Below are 22,594 nucleotides of genomic sequence, written 5' to 3'. Positions count from 1 at the left end.
CAAGTGTTGAGGAAGGCACAGAAGACAGGTGTGACTGGACACCATACATGTATTTCAAACAGTTTGTCACTGATGAAATGCTAGAGGAAACTGCAGAACAAACAAACCTGTACAGTGTACAAAAAGAGGGCAAGTCAGTAAACACAACTGCCAAGGAAATAGAGCAGGTTCTAGGCATGTACATTCATATGGGGTTAGTACAGACGTCCTCTGTGAGAGCCTATTGGGAGATGGAGACAAGGCTCCCTGCAGTTTGTCATGTGATGTCTCGAGATCGGTTTCTGAAATTCCTGACAATGATTCACTTTCAGGACAACCTCAGTGTGTCTGATAATGCTAAGAAAGATAAACTGTGGAAGCTCAGGCCATGGTTACAAAAACTGCGAGAACAGTTTCTCTGCATACCTCCTGAAGAAAGCCATGCAGTTGATGAAATCATGGTTCCATTTAAGGGAAAATCTCATCTACGTGTCTACATGCCTGCAAAAAACCTCACAAATGGGGTTTCAAAATGTGGGGACGTGCTGGACAAAGTGGCTTTCTTTATGACTTTGATATTTGTCAAGGTGCAGAAAATCCAGACAGAGAAAAGTCTGAAGTAGGTGTTACAGGAGAAGTTGTGCTGAAAATGACATCAACACTTCCAGCAGGAAAAAATCACAAGGTCTTTGCAGACAACTACTTCACATCAGTTCCCCTGGTGCAACACCTAAAAGAAAGAGGAATCCACTACGTTGGCACGATCCGGATGAACAGGATGAAACACTGCACCATGATGGATGAAAAAGAATTGAAGAAAAATGGAAGAGGGTCAATGGACTTCAGAGTGAACCAGAAAAACAACATCGTTGTAAGATGGTACGACAACAAAGCAGTGAACCTGATTTCCTCTTTTGTTGGCATTGAACCTGTGGGAAATGTGAAACGCTGGGATCGCAAATCCAAAACTCACATAATGGTTCCCAGACCAGCCATTGTTGAAACATATAACAAGTTCATGGGAGGTGTTGATCTCCTAGATATGCTGTCTGCACTTTACAAGTTCAGCTTCAGATCCCGAAGATGGTACATGTACATCTGGTGGCACACTGTTACAGTGGCAGTCATCAATGCGTGGAACCTCTACAGAAGAGACCAGAAGAAGCTAAACCCCAAGAAGAAACCCATGGCTCTGCGAAGGTTTCAGGCTTTGGTTGGCACTTCTCTGACAAGCGCAGGAAAGGCCAAAATCATGTGTGGCAGACCACTATCCTCTCCAGAAGAGACTCCAACACCACTCCGTAAAAGACCAAGCTGCAGTGTGCCTCTTGATGTGAGAAGGGATGGCATTGATCATTTTCCAACATGGGAAACCCGACAGAGATGCAAGCACTGCACTGGCAATCACTTCTCACATGTCTACTGTGAGAAGTGTAAGGTGCATCTTTGCCTGAACAAGGACAGAAACTGTTTTTGTGCCTACCACAAAATGAAATAAAAAGGCTGTAAAAAGTGTTATGTTAAAAAAAACAACGAGAAAAGCTTCCTGAAATGTTCTGTATTTTCAAAATGTGAAGGGCATATTTTGTTTTTGTTTCTAAAACGAATATTGTTGTGTGCAAAAATTTGCCAAAAACGCCCGATGTATCAAATGTGCTACAAAAAAAATATCATAAACATGATATGGCAAAAATGTTTTGGGGGATTTTGTTTAAGGGTTTAATAAACATCTCAATTCCAAAAATATATAATTTTCTGGTTATTTTTTGATGTGTCAGGGTTAAGATAAAGTTGAATCAGATTCAGGGAAATAAAAGTCACAAAAAAAAAAAAAAATGTTGCTTAAAGCTTATATTCACATGTTAAAGAAAGGGTGCAAACTTGCTGACATATTAGTTTATTGTTTGTTTTTAACTGTACTCAGAAGATTGTCAATGTATTAAAGTAACTTTCTGTTTGAGGTTTTCTGAAATGCAAACACAATAATATGAACAGTAGAGATCACTGATGGTATAATACCACTGTGTTCATTATTGAACTCACTCTTTATATTAGGGTTTTTTTTTTTTTTTAACCTGCTTTGGGTGCTTTATTAAGTATTGGACAAAAAAAATTGTGAAATGAGGTTTTAATATTTTGGTTCTTTGTGAAACATGTATAAGTTTTAAAATAACTAATTATTTCACTTTGTCACAACACTGGCAACACTTTACATCTGAATTGTCTTTAGAAACAATTGAAAAAACAAACAAGAAAAAAACATCTATAAATGTCAAATATAAATGTGTTAAATTATCATAATTTCCAAAAGAGAGAGCCTGCCTGTATGAAGGAAAAACAAGCATGTTTATTGGTTAAAGGGATATTAAGACCAGAAATCCGAAGATACTTTTAAATAGCTTTTATTCAAAAATGCTTCAAATGTCTGGTGATGATAATATTCATCTTCAACATCACAAGTCTCGAAGTAAACATGGTATATGTACAAATGTGTGTACAAACTGTTTTCAGTTTTTACAGTTTAATTCTTTTTAAAAATTGTCATAATCTTGTGCTCAGTAACTAAAAGGAACTGTGAGATTTACTATCCTTAATGTTGTCAATGCACACAGTGAAAAAACTTCAGATCCTTTAACAGAAGATTCAAAACACAATAAGTACGATTTAGTCATATATGAAAACGTAAAAAATTACATACATCACAATACATTATAAAAAAAAGAACAACCCACATGTCACATGCTTTAAATGAGGCTTAGCTTCAAACTCACACTGAAGTGTGAATAGGTTTGTTGCTAATTCACAGATACTCTTATAGTAATGACAACTACACCAAAAAATACAAGAACATATTTACAACAAATTCACAGATCAGGCTTTTTGCAGTGCTTTGAGAAAAATACAATCATAAACAAATTGAACACTCACAAATCTTCACAGGAGGCTTTGAATGCCATTGCTCTTCACAGGGATACCAACTTTCCCTGGATGCAATGCTCCTTAGGATATCAGTCCATTAAACACTGCTGAGTTCATGCAACAAAAAAAAAGTGAGAAAATAAGATATTGTGAAGGTGAACTGTCAGCAGAAGTCTTGCACTTGTCCATGCAGCGGCACACAGCTGAACATTTTTTGGAATGCGGACATAAAACCAGACCGTCTGCAATCAAGGCTGAAGAGGGAGAGAGAGCCGATCAGAAATACGTTGTGGTAAACAAGGTACAGTGTATTTAATCTATCAGAGGCTGTTCTAAATACTCACTGTGATGTGTTGATGAATTGGGTCTGCGTGTTAATTAAATCCTCCCTCATCTGTTGATTCTGTGCGATCTGGTCCCAGATCTCAGTGTTGACCCACAGGGCCCCAGGCAGGGTCAGGCTGAATCTGGTGCAGGTGACCCAGCGACACAGAGGGCAGGAGACTGTGCGGACAATGCCGTCGTTCTTAGACAGTTTCTCCAAGCAGGGCGCACAGAAGGTGTGTCTACAGTGAAGGACCCGAGGGACCCGGTCGCTGCGGGAGTACTCATAGCAGCACACCACACACTCCAGCTCTTCATTTACCAACATGATGACAGAGGGATGTGGACGGAGACACAGCTGCAGCACACAAGAAGGAAAATCAGCAACAACAAAAAATAAAGCATAAATAAAGCGATCAACAAGCTTCATTATTTCTACAAATAAAAGGCATGTAGCTAGTCTAAGTGTAATACTCACTTTGAGACGATATAGAGTCCTGTGCAGGTAAAGTATGTATCAGACTGAGTGAGCTCTGCTTCAACTGTTCGCTCGACAACTGTGCTCTTATACTGTAGCTGTCTCTGCCGACGTGACTGATCTTGTCACGTGGAGATTGAGACATTTCCAAGGAAGCGCTGTCCTCGGGGAAAACAATGTTCAGAGGAATTCCACAACCGCGCGCAGACAGCCTATATACGCTTTCAGTTATCTATTCAAAACATTATAGCCTCTGTGAGCAAGGTGGATTTCATTGGAATGACATTTTTATTAAGAAGAAAATAAAACTTTGACCTTGTTTTACAACAACTCAATACACCTTTATGGACAATTTAAAATATGATCACAAAAGCAGATTTAAAAGGAAGGTGTGCTAAAATGCCCCACAAGGCAGGGTAATTTATTTGCATTTACTATGAAAACATACAATATCACACAAGAATAATTGAAGCATGTAAATCTGGGCATTTGCTTTATAATCACACAAATGCACTCTCATCACCAGCAGTTTTTATTTTTTTAAGATGATGCCAAGAAAAGAGCAACAGAGGTGAATCCTCTGCCTCAGACCATATTACTGTTGAAACATTAGATACACAGTATAACCATCTGTACTAAATGCAATGCACAACAGTAAATTATCAGCAATTATGTGAGCCTGGGCCGAGGCCTGTCTGACTGAAGTGCTCAGTAAATAATCATGGTTTACTCAGAACCAAGACAGACGAAAGGTGGCTGTTTCTATAAATAAAGAGAACAAAAGACAGGGGGAAAAAAATGCACAGAAAAGAAATGTTGGTTCTCTTCATGTGTCCCCTTACTTGGACCTATATAGAATGTGCTATACTGGTCAGCTTAGCCAATTTAGAAAGGTACTGGTCTCTAGTGACGTCTGTGCAGACACGGAGTTCACTGCTTGGCTCATGGGTTGAAAGGATAAAAATGTCTGGACTAGCATCAGACTGACCACAGATCAGAAGCTAGGACACGCCACGTTTCTGTTCTGATGCTTCAATCTCTATTTCAAAAGGTAATACAGAAATAAACACGCTTCAATGACGTGCTAAAGGAAAGACACCTTCTCCACCACTGACTGCATCATTATTAGGTCAAAGCATTGGTGCAGAAAATATTCCCTATCCATGAAATACACAAGTACTGATAATGTTTGTATCATCTCACATCTGCCCTCTGTTGTTTTTTGCATTATTATTATTATTTCTTTTTTGTTTGGTTTACATCAAGTTGTACAAGGTTTTCCTGAATGATATTTGTTACTTATTTACCAACGACAAATTGACCTCTCAAGAATCATAATCAGGTCACAACTCTTCCCTCTAATTGAGTTATCTTTAATTTTCAACACATTTCCAAAGTGAAGTAACCCATGACACAGTTGGATTGAAAGTGGAGAAACAGGTTCCTGAACTGCACCTGCAGGGATCGGGTAAATGTAACTTGAGTCCATGATGATGTTCCATAGAAAAGAACAGGTAGTTAACTCCAATGCCAACCACTATTATTCAGATGCAAGTGTGATCATGAGGAGAACCATACAGCTGGTCTTTGTGGCATTCCTTTTATTTGGCCCTGTGGCAGCATGGGGTCGCCCCCCTGAAGAGTCTTTATGAACTGCAACCACTGCAGAGAAATATTTTTTGTAGAGTTGGTGGGCACAGGGACAGCTACTGAATGTTTTTAAAACAAGCTTTTATCAGTTGATGTTAGTGTGGGAGAACAACAGTACATTTTATTTCACCTTGGGAGAGTATTTCCAGTTGTGTCTTAAGCATGAAGCAACAAACAACCTCCTGCTGAAGAGCATCTTACACAACCCATGAGCCAAGCTTGTTTCTGCTGCTGACATAAACCACTGAAGCACAGAGTGGATCACAACCATTTTTAATAAGCCCCTTCAATCCCCCAGCCACTCCTGTCCACTCCCCCACCTCCTCCTCCTGCTGCTGCTCTCCTTCCAGGGAGGGTCGGGTTTGAGTTTCCATCTTCAAAAAGTCCATGGTGGTTGTAGTTGTAGTGGTGGTCGTGGGGGGTTAAACCCAGGACTGAACATCCCTCCCCCACATAGTGTGTTTGTAGTATGTAGAGTCCACTAACTGGCTCACCTGCGGGGGGAGGGGAGGGGGCGTCACCCTGTGACACCCACTCCTTACTCTTGGGCTATGCTCCTCAGCACATACTTGACTGTGTAGGCAAATGCTGCAAAGCCTACGATCACAAACAGGTTGGCCAGAGCTCCACCTAGGAGTCCATGGTTGCGGTTGGCCTGCTGCAGGCCAGGGGCAGGGTTGGCAGCCCCGTGCGGGATGGGGCCTCCATTGAGGGCGGGGATGCCATAGTGGGCGTGCTGAGGGTCTCCGTCAGGCACAACGTCGGGTAAAGGGAGGGGCTGAGTGCGGGCGCTTAACTCCTCCTGGGTCTTCTGTTTCTGCTTCATCTCCTGGTGGAGGAAAAAAAGGAAATAGAGAATATAAGTCCAACAAAAAAGGGAAAATATGTGAAGAGCAAAGAGACCACGCATACGTACATCAACTACATCAGGAAACAGCTCACAGAACACTTTGTCCTTGAGGTTGAAGGCCAGGCTTTGGGCTGACAGCTGTCTTTTCTGGAAATTAGAAAGACAAAAAAACAAAATGTTTGCTACATCACAGCTGGTTTTATCACACAGTCTTCAGTAGTGATGGTACTTTGTACTCACTGTGTAGTCAGAGGTTTCAATGCTGCCGAGGGTGGGACCTTTCTCCACCATGAAGCTGAGCAGACCTGTGAGGATGGTGGAGACAGACCATGCAGGGTTCCACGTGTCGGGATGGAAGTCTGTGATGGACAAACATAACCTGGGGAGGGAACCGGAAAAGTTAGAATTGAAGGAGCCAAGTGTCAAAAGAGTGAATGAATAGTGACTAAGGCCATGTGTCCACCTATCGTCTTTTTCTGAGCGGCAGCGTCTTGTATCCCATTTGTCTTAAATGAGGATTGAGCGTTTGCAGCAGCAGGTGCCTGGAGAAAAAGCGCAGCAACCAGCGTCTTTTTTTCCGAGCCCTCTGCATGTTTTGTGTGCCTGCTCCGAGCATTTCAAGTTGAAAAACGTTAAACTTTTCATAAAAGCGCCGTTGACGTCATTCCTCGTATTTTTGCCGCCTGCGGATCGCGTCTTGTACACACATCTATTCTTCTCTGTGTCCGATTCAGGAAATAAACTATCTATAATAAAAAACAACATGCAGTAGAAAGTAAAGGAGCAGTGGCGGTCATACAATGGCCGTTGTCAACAGACTGTTGTCGTGGAGACAGGCCGGATGTGCAGCGCTTTTCTTCTCAGTGCACAAACACTTCACGGATTTTCTGCCCGAAAAAATGCTAGGTGGACACGGGGCCTGATACTTTATTCTGATTTACCTTGTATTACACTTGAATCTCCCATTTGGTGTTATCATGTAGATACTTGGTGGTTTAAAGGGAAACTCCCGAGGGAATATAAGTTTTCCATGATAATATCCTCCTAAGACAAGACGATATCATGATGTAACACAGATTGGAAAAATAAATGATGACTCAGTCAAAGAATAGTAAATCCTTCACGTACCACAGAGCTAAGCAAGCATCAACTTGTTCTAATAGGGAAATTAACAGGAACTCATTTAATGTGTTGCATAACTATAGTTACTTTTGGTTTACCTTCATACGGAGTTTTCTCAGGACCTCTGACTACGTAGTGCCTACAGAATATAGGACAGGTTTGTTAGTGACCATTACATTTCACAAATTAGACAAAAAAATGTAACCACAATCAAAGAATGATTTGAATTGTAATCTTCATACTATTGTGTAGTTCAGCCTTTCCCAAACTTAAAACTGCCGCGGCCCGCTTTGAAATACAAAATTACTCCGGGGCCCATTATACATTTTTTTTTTTATGACTATAGCTATAACTTCCAGTTAATATCCAGTTGATATTATGGCAAGATAGACACAAAAGTTTACTAAACAATATGTCCATGAATAGTCATGACACGCCTTATTAATCACTTAAAGGGTTGACTCATGGTTAATCATCATTATTGTGATATTTCTTTTCTTTTTATACTTGGTGGAGGGCTTTTCGTGGCCCATCTGCAGTACCCACTCGGCCCACCAGGGGGCCGCGGCCCACACTTTGGGAAGCACTGGTGTAGTTTAACTGTATAGAACGTGTAGCTTCCATGTCTTCTCTACTACATATTTACTTATTTATTGTCTCTTTATTTTCATCAGTCTCCCGTTGGTCTAGTAGTAAAGATGTAGATCATACAGCCATGTTAATAGATCACAGTCAACAGTTATACAGATCATGTGGGGACACAGTGAAACATTTGCACACTGGCTTCAAACCGCTTCTTTACTCTTTGTATGTATGGTATTATGTGAGTATGACACATTTTGGCCTGAAGGAGATGTGACTGGGATCAAAACATTTAACATCCAGAGAAAGAAAGTCTGTTCACACTTATTTGAAATTACATTTAGAATGATTTATTACAATTATTTAGTATTAATCGCTGATGTAATGTTTGAATATCAACATCATTCTTTTGTGGCTTTGTTTTAATAAATAGTGTTGTAATCTGTTCTCTGAGCTTTTTTTATGACTGCTTTATCTTTGTAGTAGCTCTTTCTGAGATTGTACTGACTTGACCAGGCTTCTCTTGCAAGAGGCCTTTGACCTTAACAAGAACTACCTCGTCATATACGAGCAAATAAAACTCCAAACAGATCCTTATCTCAGCCGTTGTTTACTATTAAAAGTCAAACTTTTAAAGTACCATAAATTACATTACCTATTCCAGAGAATGTTTTGCAATGAAAAGACAAAACATGATAAAAGGATAAAACATTACACGAGAACACAATGGTCAACGTCTTAACGTAGAAAAGTATCAGATATAAACAATCACCTTTCAGCCAAGGAAAAAATGTTTGGAATTCATTGTGATGAAATCTTTTGAAAGTACATCGGAAAAGCAAACATTTCTTTCGTGACTTCAAGTGATGAAGATAAGGAAGCAAATCTGTTTTTAGAAAATTAAGAAAAATCAAAGCATGAATGAAATGCAATGACCTGTAACTGCTTTCATAACACCTTGTCCTCACTTGGGCATGATCGCACATCTAGTGATTTTGTATTGAAGGTGGACAAACTGAAGTGTGGTGCTTTGTGTTGAGGAGCTGTTGACTCAAATCACAACACTCAGGGGCTCGTCAATAAATGGCTCATGGTGAGCAGAAGAAAAATTAGTTTTTCTCCGTTGTTGTTGACACAAGTAAAAGCTCACCATTTTCATCACGGTATATTGAATATGCGTATATTATTATTAATGCAGTATTATCTTACGACAAGCTATGTTGAGAGAGAAAAGTAGGTGTCAGAATCAGCTGACAAGCCATTCGTCCCACTCTCCTGACACTCTGATGTGCTCTCTTCTGAAGGCACCGGTTGCAATTTCTTGAGCAAGGCTAGATCTTTACACTTTCTTGGACTTCAATCACAAACATTTAAGTTCACTGCATGCCCTTAAACAGGCTCTGATTAATCAGCTGCTTTAGGTAACAGAGTCTATATTTTTGTGGCACTATTGTTGAGAGTGGTCAACGATTAAATGAAAGTCAAAAACATTAAATTTCAATATGTACATTGTCATATTCTTTATTGTAAACTAATTATTTAATTTGATGAAATAAGATAAGATTGACGATTTTAGATGAAAGAAGTATATTAAGAATGAAAAGGCATACATTTCATGGTTATTTAATACGTTAAGTCAATGCATTAGTAAAGTCACGTTTTAGATTTCTTTTTACTGAATGTAGTATTATTATGTTGTGCGTTCAGTTAAAAGGATGTGCGTTAACATTTTCTGAGAAAGCTGGTCCTTCATCATTCGAGCATACGCATGGTCTGAGGAAGTTCTAACTTTGTTCACAGAGTAAGGTAAATATTGGATCAGATTTGTGCAGCAAACGTTCAAACGAATGTTTAAGAACAGATTTGTGCGTACGCACTGTTTGTGAATGAGCCCCCTTGAAACTCATTTGTGGTGTTCAGAGAAATGTAAAGTTACTTTTTAAAACATTAATGTGTACCGTCAATAAAGAATTCCACAGATACTATGGAAAGTCCAAATAGCACACTGTCTCTAGTCTCTACCAAGGAAACACTCTTCACAGCTCTAAGTGTGCTGCGTCAACACTTTATCTGGAAAAAAACATATTATAGTTGAATTTCCTTAAGTAACTGTTTAATGGAAAGAGGTAAAGTAGAGGTAAAGAGGTAGTGTAGTGGGTAATTTTACAAATATTAAGACATAATTACAATCCAAAAATGTATTTATTTTGTAACACTAATTATCCTCTTGAGACCCCTCTGTTGTTATTTTGACCAACATTGGAAAACATCTTATTCAAGTCATTGTTAAAAAAGTTTGTCCCAAAAGCTGTTAAGAATCTAACAAATGTAGTTTAAAATCCTCTTATGTCTGAAAGAGTTGAATTACAGTGTTTCAAATGTCTTATTACTTTCTTTTCTTTATATTATAATTTAACCCATTGAGCTTCAAATATTTTAACTTAACAATACTAAACAGAATAATCCCAAATGTCTAATAACTTAATGACAAAGTGTATAGGTATCACACATGGAATACATGGATATGTCGTCTGTTTAAAGATTCAATCTGTCCAAGTTTGAGCACTGCAAAACAACATTAACCTATTTAAAGATTTGTTGCAGTGATTTTGCCAAGATGGAGTTCTTACCATTCTAGGATGTTAGAGGGGAGAGGTTCTGCACAGATGTAAGGCACAGGGTCTTTCTTTATCCTGAGGTAATCTTGTTTAAGTCGCTGGGTGGCTGTGGTTGGAGCTCTCTTATTCCCGTTGTTGTTCATCTGAAGATTTAAACAAAAAGTAACACAGTGACATTAGTATTGATTTGTTTTTATTGAATTTGTCACTGAAACCCAGTCATTGGTACCTCTCTCAGGAAACATTCCCTGGCAATAGTAGGTCAAAGTTTAACATTTGTTGACTGCAGACATTTCAACTCTGAAAAGGTTCAACTTTCTGGCACTCGTGGTACTATTTGAGTTTTATACAGACTCAGAATTTCTGGAAATTTTATGAAAATGTTACTTTATAACCTAGGTACTGTATTTGTATAGACAAAAAAAGTCTTGTTCTGAATACACTTGCCTTTAGGAGAGAAAATGTTTATATTGATTATAGCCTTTAAAATGCCAATAAATAGTTGGGAGCTGATGTAATGATCTGACCAAGGGTCAGAAGTTCTAAAAACACTATGGTAATCTCACTATGACATGACCATCACCAGCCATGTGTTTCTTTTCCTCAACAGTTGGTAATCTAATTTTGTCTCTCATCTGATCATCGTTGTATTTAAACTATTGTTTCTGCTAGATTTAAATCAGCTGGCAGCAGCTCTAACTCAGCCTCTGGTAGAAAACTTTTACTAAAACAATTAATCAACAACAGGCTCATCCTTGGTTTTGCTTTAAGCTTTAGAATACAAATCTGCAAAATTATTGATAAATAACAAATATTCCCATTTAATTGTAAGTAATTGTATTCATCCCTCTACTGTCAATTACTGTAAGTGTTTGAGGAAATCACAGATTTTATTTTGTATTGCATTATTACATAATTAATTTTCTAACTATTTTTTCATTGATCCAAGTTCTTTAAAACTTTAACTTGCCATGCCTTGTTAATAAAATTAATTAAATTAAATTAAAATCCTTGTGGAGTTAAAGTATGAACATGTGAAGCAAACTACATGAATTTAAAATGTACTTGTGCATCGTCAAGGCGACACGTCATTCTATTTAAGACCAGATAATCAGTTAATAATCATACACGTATAATGTAAATGAAGTGTAACAGTGTTCAAATCATGTCATTATCGTTTCCTTCTAAATGACAGACTACCTTTCACTAATTCAACTCATGTTAGCTGAAGCTAATCCGCTGTTACTTTCAGAGCTACGTCCATCTCTCGCTGGCTGAGCAGTCCGACAAGTTAGCTCCATATCGGACAGATACTCAACAAAAACCCCAACCTACGACGTGTAATAACAATAACAACATATCAATAATGTCCGCGCAGGTTAGCTAACCGGACACGACGACTAACTAAAAGCTAGCACTAGCACTAGCACTAGCAGCTAGCGAACATCCAGCCTGGATGTACTGTGTTAGCCACCGACGGCTAGCATTAGCTAACGTAGGTCGCAGATATGTTTGCGTTAACCAGAACAATAATGTTACTGACGGGAGCGGACCCCCAGCCCTCTAATATACGGCATGTATTATAAAAATACCTCTCCAGAGACCCCAGTGGAAATTGGTATTCGTGGTTGGACACAAATGAAGGATGTTGTTTCTGTTGTCAAACCCCAGACCGATAAGACGATGACACCAACGTAGCTTCAGCCAGCAGGAGGAAGAACGACGCTTCCGGTTTTCTTCTTCATCGACGTTATATCGGTTGATTAAAAACATTGAAAGCGCACTGCTGTCATCAGCTGATCTTGTATAGAATGCATAAGGATACTTTTTTTTTTATCTGAAAGTTAAATAATTGCCTTTGAATATTGTCACCCAAGAATAAAATGATTTTAAAAATCTAAATATATTTATACTTACTTTTATTATCGATGTCATCATCAACACATTACAGAGTCGTCAAAAACCAAAAAGCTTGTTCCTTTGGTGTTGCTGCTACATAAGGTTTCTCGTTGCTTTATTTATCAGCCAACATTTAAAAGAAAATATATATTTAAACATGAAAAAAACATTCTGAGGTCTTCTTATCATAGACTATTTATTATATTATTACCATAGCTGCATAACAGTTTTAACTTAATTTAATCAGAGCATTTGCTTTTTACAAAATGTCATTTTACAAAATATTAAAGGAGCATTCAGTGATTTAAAAATCAAGTAGAGTTTACTCATCACAGAGAGTACAGTTATAAGCAAGTGGAAACAATTGAATCTTTTTTTTTCAGCTAAGGATGAAGCTTTCCAATATGATTGAAATATGACACATATGATGTCATTCTGGTTATTTTGACTTGTGCCTGGAGGCTAAGGAGGACTTAGTAGTTGTGGAAAAAACAGACGAAAGATGATCTCTTAAAATACTCTAGTTGCACTGTTTCAAGTGATGGGGGGGGGGGGGGAGTATTCAAAAGTCCTCAGCTTTTATGCAAGTGCAATACACAATTGTTGGTGTGCCCCTTTAAGGCAAACATGTACAAATATGTATCCAGATCTGACATGCTGAACAATATTTCAGATGCTTAGTAATTACCAAAACTGGTGTTTAGTCATCTGATATAAATGAACATTTTAAACCATATAACTTTTTGATGACCAAAGCATATTCTTGGCATACACATGTTCTAAGAGCAAGTGGAAACAATTACAAACCTTTTATAAAATAGCTCTAACAAGGTCCTGCAGAGTTTTGATGATCAGCTTGCACCTGCTGCACTCACTCCCAATCATTAAGAGTCTTTTTTTTTATAGTTATCTGGCTGCCACAGTGACTGGAGACTGGTCAGAAGAAGTGGTTGTCTGTCCCTGCAGTCTTTGGCAGCGGCTGAACTGTAAGCTTCTTCTTCTCAACTTCTCGGGCTGGAAAGACGCAAGGACAGAAAATTCGCGAAAGACAGCAGCACAGGAGACGTCACCTGTAACAGGGGATCATAAAGTCAAGGGGGGCTTCTCCCACTGGAGGGCACCATGGCGAATGCAGGGACCTATCAGCTGGTTTCTTTATGCCAGAAAATATGAAAAAGAAGAAATAATAACTAATAAAAAGTGTCCAGGAACCCACATTTAAATATTTAAGAAAAAAGACAGCACAGATGAATCTCTGCATGAAAGAGCAAAGCCCCCAAAGCGTAGCCTCAAGATGAATTGAATCTCCTATTAGTGGTACATATTAGACTCATATTCCTTCAGGATCATATAAGAGAGTCATTCTACTTCAAGGAATATATTGTATTTTATATGTAAATACTTTTTGCGACTATTATCAATTTTTTTAAATACTACTTTCTGACTTTAGTTTGCAGAACAGAAAATTAGGAAAGTGCAGGAAGAGTGGTGAACATCCTGTCCTATACATCACCCTGGGATCTCTTTTGCCTCTGGTGTATATATTCACTTGGATACATGTGCTTAAAATATTCAAATCACATTTCAAAATAAGTTGTGTACTGTACTCTGTGACCTCTGCAAGACATATCATGTTTGAATTCTTTGGGAGTGTAATCTACATATCCAAACAAATGTTAGTCCTGTATGTAAAACCGGTCTTAACTCTGTTTTCTTTTCTCAGGAGACAACACTCCACCAGAGATTTCTGCATACCTTTAAAGGTTTAAAAGATTCCCATGAGAGATGCAGACACCTTAAAGATTGCCCAAAACCACCAGAGCAGAGACAGCCACACATTTACACTAAGACAGCCCAGGATGCTTAACTCACTCTATCCCGAACATCCTTGGGTTTTACTCTCCTGCTGTCCCCGGGAACCCCTGTGGTGACACAAGCAATGATATGACAGTCAGTGTGTACTTAACCAAGCCTACTGATGGAGAGCAATAAAGCATTTTTTGGCTTGTGATGGTGTAAAAACTGATTGTAAAATCACATTAAATTAAACCCTAGAGACGCTGAATTATTCAAGGCAAAGTGTTACTTCTGCAGACTACAAAAGGAGACCCTTTTTGGAAGAAAGAACCTGTGCTGGTGAGCTGGCAGTCTAAAGAAGTCGAGTGTAACACCTCCTTTCAACTCGTTAATGTGTAGGGAACCATTGTATTGCTCAAATAAGCCAAGTGCTACCCAAAGGTTTGTTATGGACCAGAAGACAAGACATAGCCAACCAGATAAAAAAAAGCATTCTCCCAACATCTGAAAATGTACAGCTTTACTTTGTAAATGAATCCTTTTGGATCAACACATTTTTTTAAAGCTTTGACTTAGTGTTCTGATGCTGAGAGAATGTTGTGCATAAGAGATGAGACAGGACACAGAAATGAGAGCAACAAGTAGGAAGCAGGGTTAGTTTATCAAGAGTTTCTCCGTTTTATTGTATGCATTTTGTCTTCTCTCTTTTTTTTCCTTGAGTGCTTCTAAAGACAAGGAAGAAATTATTTGTGATATCCAAATGTCAGTGAACAGAAGAACCCCTCCGAGTAATGCAGAGCAGTGTTTTAAGTTCTGCCTGACAGGTTTGTTTTTGTTGTTGTAAAGAGAATAAAAGACAAACATAAAACAGATCAGACAGTCAGGATCCATGATTGAAATCTGAGAGGCAGGCAGTTGGCGTTGAGTTAAAATACACAAGTGTACTATTTACAGCATGTTTGCTTGAACAGCATCTTTAACCACTTCTTTGTCAATACACACAATGGACACGACATTTAATACTTTGCCTGGGCGAGGGCCCTGAACAGTTTGGTCACAGTAGCTTCACGTTAACCCCTAGACTGGTTCTACTTGCAGTACACATTGAACTATTGGCAGGTTATCACCCGCCATACCAAAATCTCTCAGGTCCGTCACATTTCTGTAACCTCTTTTTAACATGTGAGTACACCAACAGTGTTTCTACCACTCTGTCACTTCACAAAGTATGGTAAGACTAAGCTGTATCTACTCTGAACAGTTTCAGTAGAAAAGAAGACGGTGATATTATACAACAATTTCAGACACTTTCCCTTTAAGAAGTCTTTGGCAGAGAAAAATAAACCACAACATTAAAAAAATAATAATTAAAATGTTTCTGTGGAAAGAAAAAAAAAAACAGAATGTCCACATGTTTGGTAAGTGGATGATAAAATGGCACAGAGGTGCAAAAAGTAAGAGTTACATCTGACACAAGAGTGGTCATGGTGGTTCATGCTTACCTCACAGGACTGCACTGCACGACGTGATCAAAACCATAGAAAGATATTTTAATCATGCTCAGAATGCAAACGATATTGAAGCACCCGGAAACGATTCTGGCAAAGCATGCAGGAAACACTGCAAGTAATTGACCAGCGAGGGAAGCAACCCAAAGTGTTCAAACTGTTCTTAACTGTGCCTCTTTTATCTCACCGCAAAAAAAGTTTCACAGTGATGAGTATTTACAACTAAATGGAGGCATCATGAGTCACCTTTGCTCTAAAAAAGGCTGTGAGTAGAAGAACTGTTTAATGGTGAGATCTTAATCCGGGTTTATACACTCCCTCACTACAACTCCTGCTCTAGTTTGTCACGACTCGGCAAGATGCCATCCTTACGAGTAAATAGTGATTACAATTCATTTTAAAAATGAGTTTTTTGACTTGAATTTCCTCATGTAAGCTAGTAAAATGTCGTTCATTGGCATGCTCTGACGCCAGTTATCATACTAAAAGCATTGTAAGGCCGTTCCAAAGGGAAAATGAAAGCAAAACGTCTTCTATGAGTCCTATTACATGATGTCATCGTAGGACTTCCTGTCATAAATCCCAAGTAATGCTTTCAGATTAAAAAGACAATCATTTACAGTTACGCAGATGTAAACTGCACTCAAGAATGCATTGCACTGGTCCTCTGGGAAGATTAACATAAATAAAATAGACAATAAGTAAATAGACATGACTAGACACTGACAATGCAAAGACTAACTGGACAAAGATAAAAAAAAATAATAATACTGTAAATGGGAAAAGTGCACAGTTTCTTTTTTTCCTTTACATAATGTATCATAATATCATACGCTTTAACTCTCTCAGTATTCTCAGACACATACACTCACTCACTCACTCACTCACTCATCACTAGGTATCTTACAAAGCAAGCGAGGGTTTTTCTCCAAAAGCCCTTCAGTATTCTTGTCACAGTTTTACATTTAATTTTCCCTTTCCTCTTTGTACACATTAAACAACCTTGACTACCTCTACCGCAGCTTGTCAGTTACATTTTTCTTTTACTAACGGAGCAAGTTCCAATTTTTCACCTCATGCCACAGCATATACTTTAAAGATGACCCATATAACTTCTACATAATGTATATTCATGTCTCTGATTACGCAGAGGTGGGTGGGTTGGATGGTGTGGATAGTTACGAGGTGTAAAGGGGGGTTAATGCGAACCAGATTCTTCAGAGGTAAGAACAGTAAACCCACTCCCCTCACACCACATCATGATGTTAGAGTATGACCCTGTTAGCTTAACACCAGAAAGCAGATGTTGTTTGACTGTGTGTGTCATGTAGCATAGCATGGGTGGTGCTGTGTAATGGCAAGCAGAAACATAGTGGTGATGCAGAAAAATGACTGCATTGTCAGTAGAGTTAAAAAGGTCCATCAGGGGTCTCCCTATGACACGACGCACCCCCTTAAGAGCAAGTGGGAAGCTCCTCTCTCTGCAGACATGAATTTGCCCGTAAGCCATGATCTGCAGAAGTAATAAACTTGAGATCAGAGTCTAAGGTCAACTTCGTCTACATAGTTATTTAGATCCCCAGTCAGGAGGAATATTTAAATATTTTTATATAGTGAGAGGGAGTACACGCTCTGGGGTACAGAAGTGACCGCTAGCACTCGTCTATGTTGAGGCAGATGAATTCCTGGATGCACTTTCTGTACTGCTGCTCAGTGGGGCTGCTGCTGGGGTATTGACCTGGTTGACCCAAGGGAGCCTCCGCCTCTCGCATTTCTTCGTTCATCCGCGCTAGACGCAATCTAGAGGAGAGATGAAAGAAGACATGGGGAAGACGGAAAAAAAAGGGATGTAGGAGGATGGGGGCACATAGACGGGGGGAGATGAGAAAAGAAATGTTGCGAGGGAAAAATTATTAGAAAGATAAGAATGTGAAACGAAAAGGGACAGATGAAGAATGTAGGGGGGGGGGGTGATGAGGTGGTAAGAAGGAAAAAGAAAATGCAACAATTAGGAAAAGATTTCAGACATTACATACATAAATAAACATTCAACATGTAACAGTTCCTTCTTAAGACATTAAAGTTAATTCTTGAGCATGGAAAGAGTCATTAAATGAAACAAAAACACTTTCCAGAGCATTTCTGAGATCTTCATTAAAAGCTACAGAGACACTCTAAAAAGGTTCAACGATGAAGGAACTTTAATTAAACATTTGTGAATTTCTTTTTCATTTGATCAGAGTACTTTTAAGAGATGTGTATGGAGGAGTCTATTTCTCGAGTTACATGAGGATTTCATGCAGACAAAAATATTGGATGTTAATTTGAAAACTTAAAACACATCATATGCATCCCAATAAGATATTCCTGGAAAAATGTAACTCTTATAAGGAAGCCATGATAATGATGAATATGTCTGGTATTGCCTGGAGCAGACTGAAACTTTTTAAAGGAAAGAACAAACTACTTTTGTTAGTCACTGAGTCATTGAGTCATTTTAACAAGTAGAGGTATGAGTGTTTAGCTAGTCAGGGACTTTCTTAAAAGGAACTAGTAAGTTGGGTATTAGTAGAACTCGGTTGACTCACAGGGTGACGATGTCTGCATTGGCGGCCTGGACGGCGATGCTTAGGGGGTCATGACCTTGCTCATCCACCTCCGTCTGTGATGCCCCTCTCTTCAGGAAGAGACACACCTGACTGTACAAAACAAGATGCAAACTCAGAGTCAAAAGGTGAATGACCAAGTCATTTCACTAACACCGTCTTTGGTTTGACAAACTAAGAAACACACATTTTGATGACACCTTAAGACAAACATGTAGAGGAGCGATATGAAAAACATTGTGTATAAGAGAACAAACGCAGAGGATCAGATGTCCTTAATATTTTCTAAACATCGCTTGTGACAGTGCAGAACTTTTAGCCTCATTCACCAATATCTTTAAGGATTTTTCTCAAATTACTTCTAAAGAAAAAACTTCATTACTTGGTCTTAAACAGCTGAATCCTTTGCACCTGAGTTCTGAAATTGATGAATGCTATGTCCTTGTAAACTGAAAGCTTAAGCATGTTTTTTCCCAATAAGCATAGAAAACGTTCCTTTTTATGCCCATATAAGGACATGTGACTGACACACACACACAGAAGTCACACTGGACCGAAAAAAATAAGTCGAAAGACATTGGAAATGTCCAAATTAAAATCTTCAAATGATTAATTACCCTATGGTTTTTAAGAACAAATATCTTCGTCAGAACGGTTGATGAATGAGGCCTACGACATTCAGTCAGAGCATCTCAAAGAACAATTATTTTTGTGGTGGGGTTATGTTTTGTGTTTTTTTTGTTGCTCCACTGCATGCTCCATTAACCACCAAGGAAGATCAGGGTAATTGACGCCGAAAAATTTGGCAGTGAGTAGAATCAGATAAATGGAAACGTTATCAATCAAAGCTGTGGGATCTTACTAAATACAAAAGATGGTATTTAGACATGAACCACCACAGTTTCTGCATATTTTCATGACATGGTGACTTGAACATGAATGCATGAGTCACAGAAACGTCCTCATATATCATTTCTTCATTTCTTACCCAGTATGCCCCAGGTAGGTGGCGTGGTGCAGAGGGCCTCTGCCCCTCATGTCTCTCTGGTTCACATCAGCTCCGTTTTGTAGCAGGAACTCACAGGCAATCAGAGAGCCCTGACAGACAGACAGACAGACAGACAGACAGACAGGGGAGTTGCTTTAATTTGTAACTATTGGTGTTTTATCATAACTAAAATATAACCTCTTGGTTGATTTATCATCAAAAGTGTTTTTCCCTTTTCCCAACTCCAGTGAGAGTGAAAGTACCACATGTAATGTTCTGGGACGACATTTTGACTTGTTTTAAATTATCATCGAGGAAGAACAGAATCAATATTTCAATATGTCAATATTTCAAAACAAACTTAAAACCTACCTATATGTATATTTGACATATACATCTGTTTAATTATTTGTATATATCATACTATTTTTTTTTCATTATCTTATTTCTATTTTATTTCCTGGTTATCTTCTAAAGTTTAACTTTCTTATTAAGTTATTGTCTTATTTTGTTATCTTGAATTTCAAAATCAGTTTGTCAGTTCCTGTTTGTATTGAGTTCTTTGTTTATAAAAATATGTTTTTTTGTTTTTTTTAAAATACGTGAACTTTGAGTTGGGGGTTGTCAGTGCATTTTTTCTGTTTATCACCTTGTGCCAAATTGTTGTTGTTGTATTAAAAGTCTTACATGACTAAAGCCTGGTTGATTGATTTATGACGATAGCTCTTTGTCGGCTGCACAAAACCTGGCTCGGCCACTTTCAACGGATTATGTGTTATGTGTAATTTATAATCCAGGCAACAATAAATCAGTTGGCTCAGTTATGGATCAGTTATTCCATGTTGTTCCATTCCTGCATCAAATTACTGTGGAAATCAGTGACTCACCCCGATAACAGCCTGAATGAGTGGTGTTTTCCCCTCCTCCTCCTCAGTAGGTGCATGTACGTCAGCTCCGTGTGCTAAGGCCTCTGCCATGAGCGGCAGGTTGTGTAGGCGGGAGGATCGGTGCAGGAGTGCCCCAGGATGAAGCTCCCTCGGGTCTTCTGGGTCTGAGTGCACTTCTTGTTCGATCTCCACCTCGCCACTGGAGGACTCCTCTGACTCCTCTTCTGTGGGGGATGTAAAATAACAGACAACAGAAGAGCTCTGCTTAATATTGTACACTTTCAGGAGTCTCCAAATGGACGTTGCATTAATTAATTATGAGGTCAAAACCAATAATTTTTATGTTATATGTTCAGGCTACTCCTTCCTTTTACATTATAATTCACAGCAACTAACATTAAGACATATTATATTAATACAAATAGTGTAGTTTGATTTTCTTTATTTATTCCCCAAGGTGAGTGTGGTCCCACTTTCAAGGATTTCTCTTGAGTTTCACATTTTTCTCATTTCATAAGGTGGCTTTAAAAGGTAGATAGAGCGTAATCACACTGGTTAAAATGGGTTAGAAAGTTACACTGTCAAGACTCATTTTTAACAACATTGATATTCTCAACAGGAGGATTTTACCTTCCTCTGTCACACTGTCCACCACTGAGCCAAACACCAGGATGTCCGTGCTGCCATCAGTGCTTCCTCCCAGGCCGCTGTCGCTGCTAAGACCTGCGGGGCCAAGCATCGCCAAGCCATGGACACGTTAATCATTACAAGGCAAAGACTGCACTACCCATACACACACACACACACACACACACACACACACACACACACACACACACACACACACACACACACACACACACACACACACACACACACCTACAGTAATGTTCAATTTGATTTCGCCTTTATGTACAAACGTTGTTGCGGTAGACTTACTGCGAGGACCAGATCCAGTGTCAAAGTAGGAAAATAGCGAATCCAACTCATCTGGACAGAATAAGGAATCCCGACGAAACTTTGCTGCAGCTGCTGTCGAGCAACGAAATAACAGACTTCAGTCTGAGCTTCAGGTTACATTGTACATATCTCAAAGGCTGTGATTTTCTTAGCTTTGTGCTAAATGATGACCACAGAGAGGTCCATTCTCTGCACTGACCTGCTGAGAGGTTAGCAGGTGGAGCGCTGCCCGGCTCATAGCGATGGTATTTCCTGCGGGCTTTGTTGGGGGCTCGTATGGAGCTGTTGTGTCGCTGGCACTTCTTCACCGTCCACGGCCGGGACTTCCTTTCACCCTCTACCAAAGCCTCACTCCCACTCATCTTCTTCAGGAAGCGTTTCTCCACATACTTAGACTTGATCCAGGCCTCTTTCTCCTGTCTGAAGGCACATGATGAAAAACAAACAGTTGTCAAATATTGAAGATAAAAATGTATACAGATAATCAAGAGTAGCCTAGATCTGTTTATGCAGTAGATAGTGGAGACTGAAAGACAAATAGAAACTGACTTTAGAAAGACAGGTCAGTGTAGAAACCATTTAAACCTGGTTGACATGAGTGTGGTGTTAATCCAAAAATATCTTAACATTAATTAAATGGTAGAATAGATTTTGTTGCCCATTTTGTTTCTCGTTAAATGCTCCTCCTGGAGAAAAAAGACTGACCTTGAACTGGACGGTCCAGGTTTTTTCACTCCCAGTTCCTCGCAGGCTCCCTCATATATTTGATTGATCACAGTGTTCCCCAATTCACACATCAGCTAACAAAATGAAGAAAGGAGAAACACAGAAACACAGTGCACAGACAGAAAGAGAGAAAAAAAATTGAGGGAGAAAGTACAAAAAGTTTTAGCGATAAGAAAAAGAATTAGAAATACAACTTTGAAAAGTCTTTGAAAAGGGAAAAGAAGCCGACAAGCAAATGTGCTGAAGAAACACACCTTAAGCAATTCTGGCTCCCATGAGTCTAACGTCAGTGAGCGCACTTTGGAGCAATGGACGCCTAAACTCCTGAAAGAAATAAGAAGATTATATGAAGAAAGTTAACTTGAAGATTCGTTTTTCTACATCTACATGATTTTAGCACATTTTTCCCTCCCCCACAAATGCCTGAGGTGGGAGACGTTTTCTGTTTCTCAATGCTTATGAGACTCATAAAGCTGCAAGAGATATGCTTCTCAAATAATCTCAGTTTTATGGCTTAAACATTCACTGATTCACTGGATCTTCTCTGGTCACAAGAGGGCAGTTTTTCCTGGAACATCTTAAATGATAGTTTTTCTCTTTTTTTAAAAGTCAATACGAAAAGTCATGAAATGTTTTACATGCTGTTCATGCTTTTGATACACCTGTCGTTTGTCTTTGGCTCTCTACATCAAATCTCTCCC

General features: G+C 38.9%; 2 protein-coding genes across 9 annotated transcripts in view; both read right to left on the bottom strand.

Moving 5' to 3' along the window:
- Positions 1–2,365: 2,365 nt before the first annotated feature.
- Positions 2,366–12,253, bottom strand: ube2j2 (ubiquitin-conjugating enzyme E2, J2 (UBC6 homolog, yeast)). 2 transcript variants are annotated; one of them, XM_020634337.3, is made up of 9 exons: positions 12,115–12,253; positions 10,535–10,665; positions 7,421–7,461; positions 7,142–7,244; positions 6,441–6,579; positions 6,267–6,347; positions 3,701–6,179; positions 3,243–3,580; positions 2,366–3,152 (listed from the first exon to the last, which is right to left on the bottom strand). In XM_020634337.3, exons 2-7 carry the CDS (start codon positions 10,663–10,665, stop codon positions 5,889–5,891), a joined length of 786 nt encoding a protein of 261 aa, XP_020489993.1. In that variant the 5' UTR covers positions 12,115–12,253; the 3' UTR covers positions 2,366–3,152; positions 3,243–3,580; positions 3,701–5,888. The 2 variants fall into 2 exon arrangements, with proteins under 2 accessions (XP_020489993.1, XP_065810633.1); XM_065954561.1 differs by lacking the exon at positions 12,115–12,253 and adding an exon at positions 11,723–11,971.
- A 200-nt stretch (positions 12,254–12,453) lies between these two features.
- Positions 12,454–22,594, bottom strand: part of acap3b (ArfGAP with coiled-coil, ankyrin repeat and PH domains 3b) — a 53,649-nt gene continuing 43,508 nt past the window's right edge. The window contains exons 16-26 of one of the 7 annotated variants that reach the window (XM_020634317.3): positions 22,148–22,217; positions 21,873–21,967; positions 21,367–21,587; positions 21,147–21,239; positions 20,838–20,939; positions 20,208–20,431; positions 19,321–19,430; positions 18,315–18,425; positions 17,465–17,526; positions 14,294–14,343; positions 12,455–13,491 (exon numbers count right to left, since the gene is read on the bottom strand). In XM_020634317.3, coding sequence (XP_020489973.1) covers positions 13,423–13,491; positions 14,294–14,343; positions 17,465–17,526; positions 18,315–18,425; positions 19,321–19,430; positions 20,208–20,431; positions 20,838–20,939; positions 21,147–21,239; positions 21,367–21,587; positions 21,873–21,967; positions 22,148–22,217 — 1,207 coding nt within the window. In that variant the 3' untranslated portion in view covers positions 12,455–13,422. Of the gene's footprint in view, positions 13,492–14,293; positions 14,344–14,872; positions 17,527–18,314; positions 18,426–19,320; positions 19,431–20,207; positions 20,432–20,837; positions 20,940–21,146; positions 21,240–21,366; positions 21,588–21,872; positions 21,968–22,147; positions 22,218–22,594 lie in introns of those variants that run through there. The other 6 variants (XM_065954560.1, XM_065954558.1, XM_065954559.1 and 3 more) reach the window with 6 other exon arrangements.

The sequence above is a fragment of the Labrus bergylta genome, chromosome 5 (assembly GCF_963930695.1).
Source record: "Labrus bergylta chromosome 5, fLabBer1.1, whole genome shotgun sequence".
NCBI classification, from domain to species: Eukaryota; Metazoa; Chordata; class Actinopteri; order Labriformes; family Labridae; genus Labrus; species Labrus bergylta.
The sequence above is the reverse complement of the archived record's forward strand: the minus strand, read 5'-3'. Positions and strand labels throughout refer to the sequence as shown.

Bases quoted from the DNA above. Each gene is read 5' to 3' on its own strand.
- ube2j2 (XM_020634337.3), bottom strand. From the start codon at position 10,665: ATGAACAACAACGGGAATAAGAGAGCTCCAACCACAGCCACCCAGCGA. The intron at 7,462-10,534 runs GTAAGAACTCCA...TATATTCTGTAG, and splicing joins CCCTCTAACATCCTAGAATG to GCACTACGTAGTCAGAGGTC. The intron at 6,580-7,141 runs GTAAATCAGAAT...TTCCCTCCCCAG, and splicing joins AGATTCAAGTGTAATACAAG to GTTATGTTTGTCCATCACAG.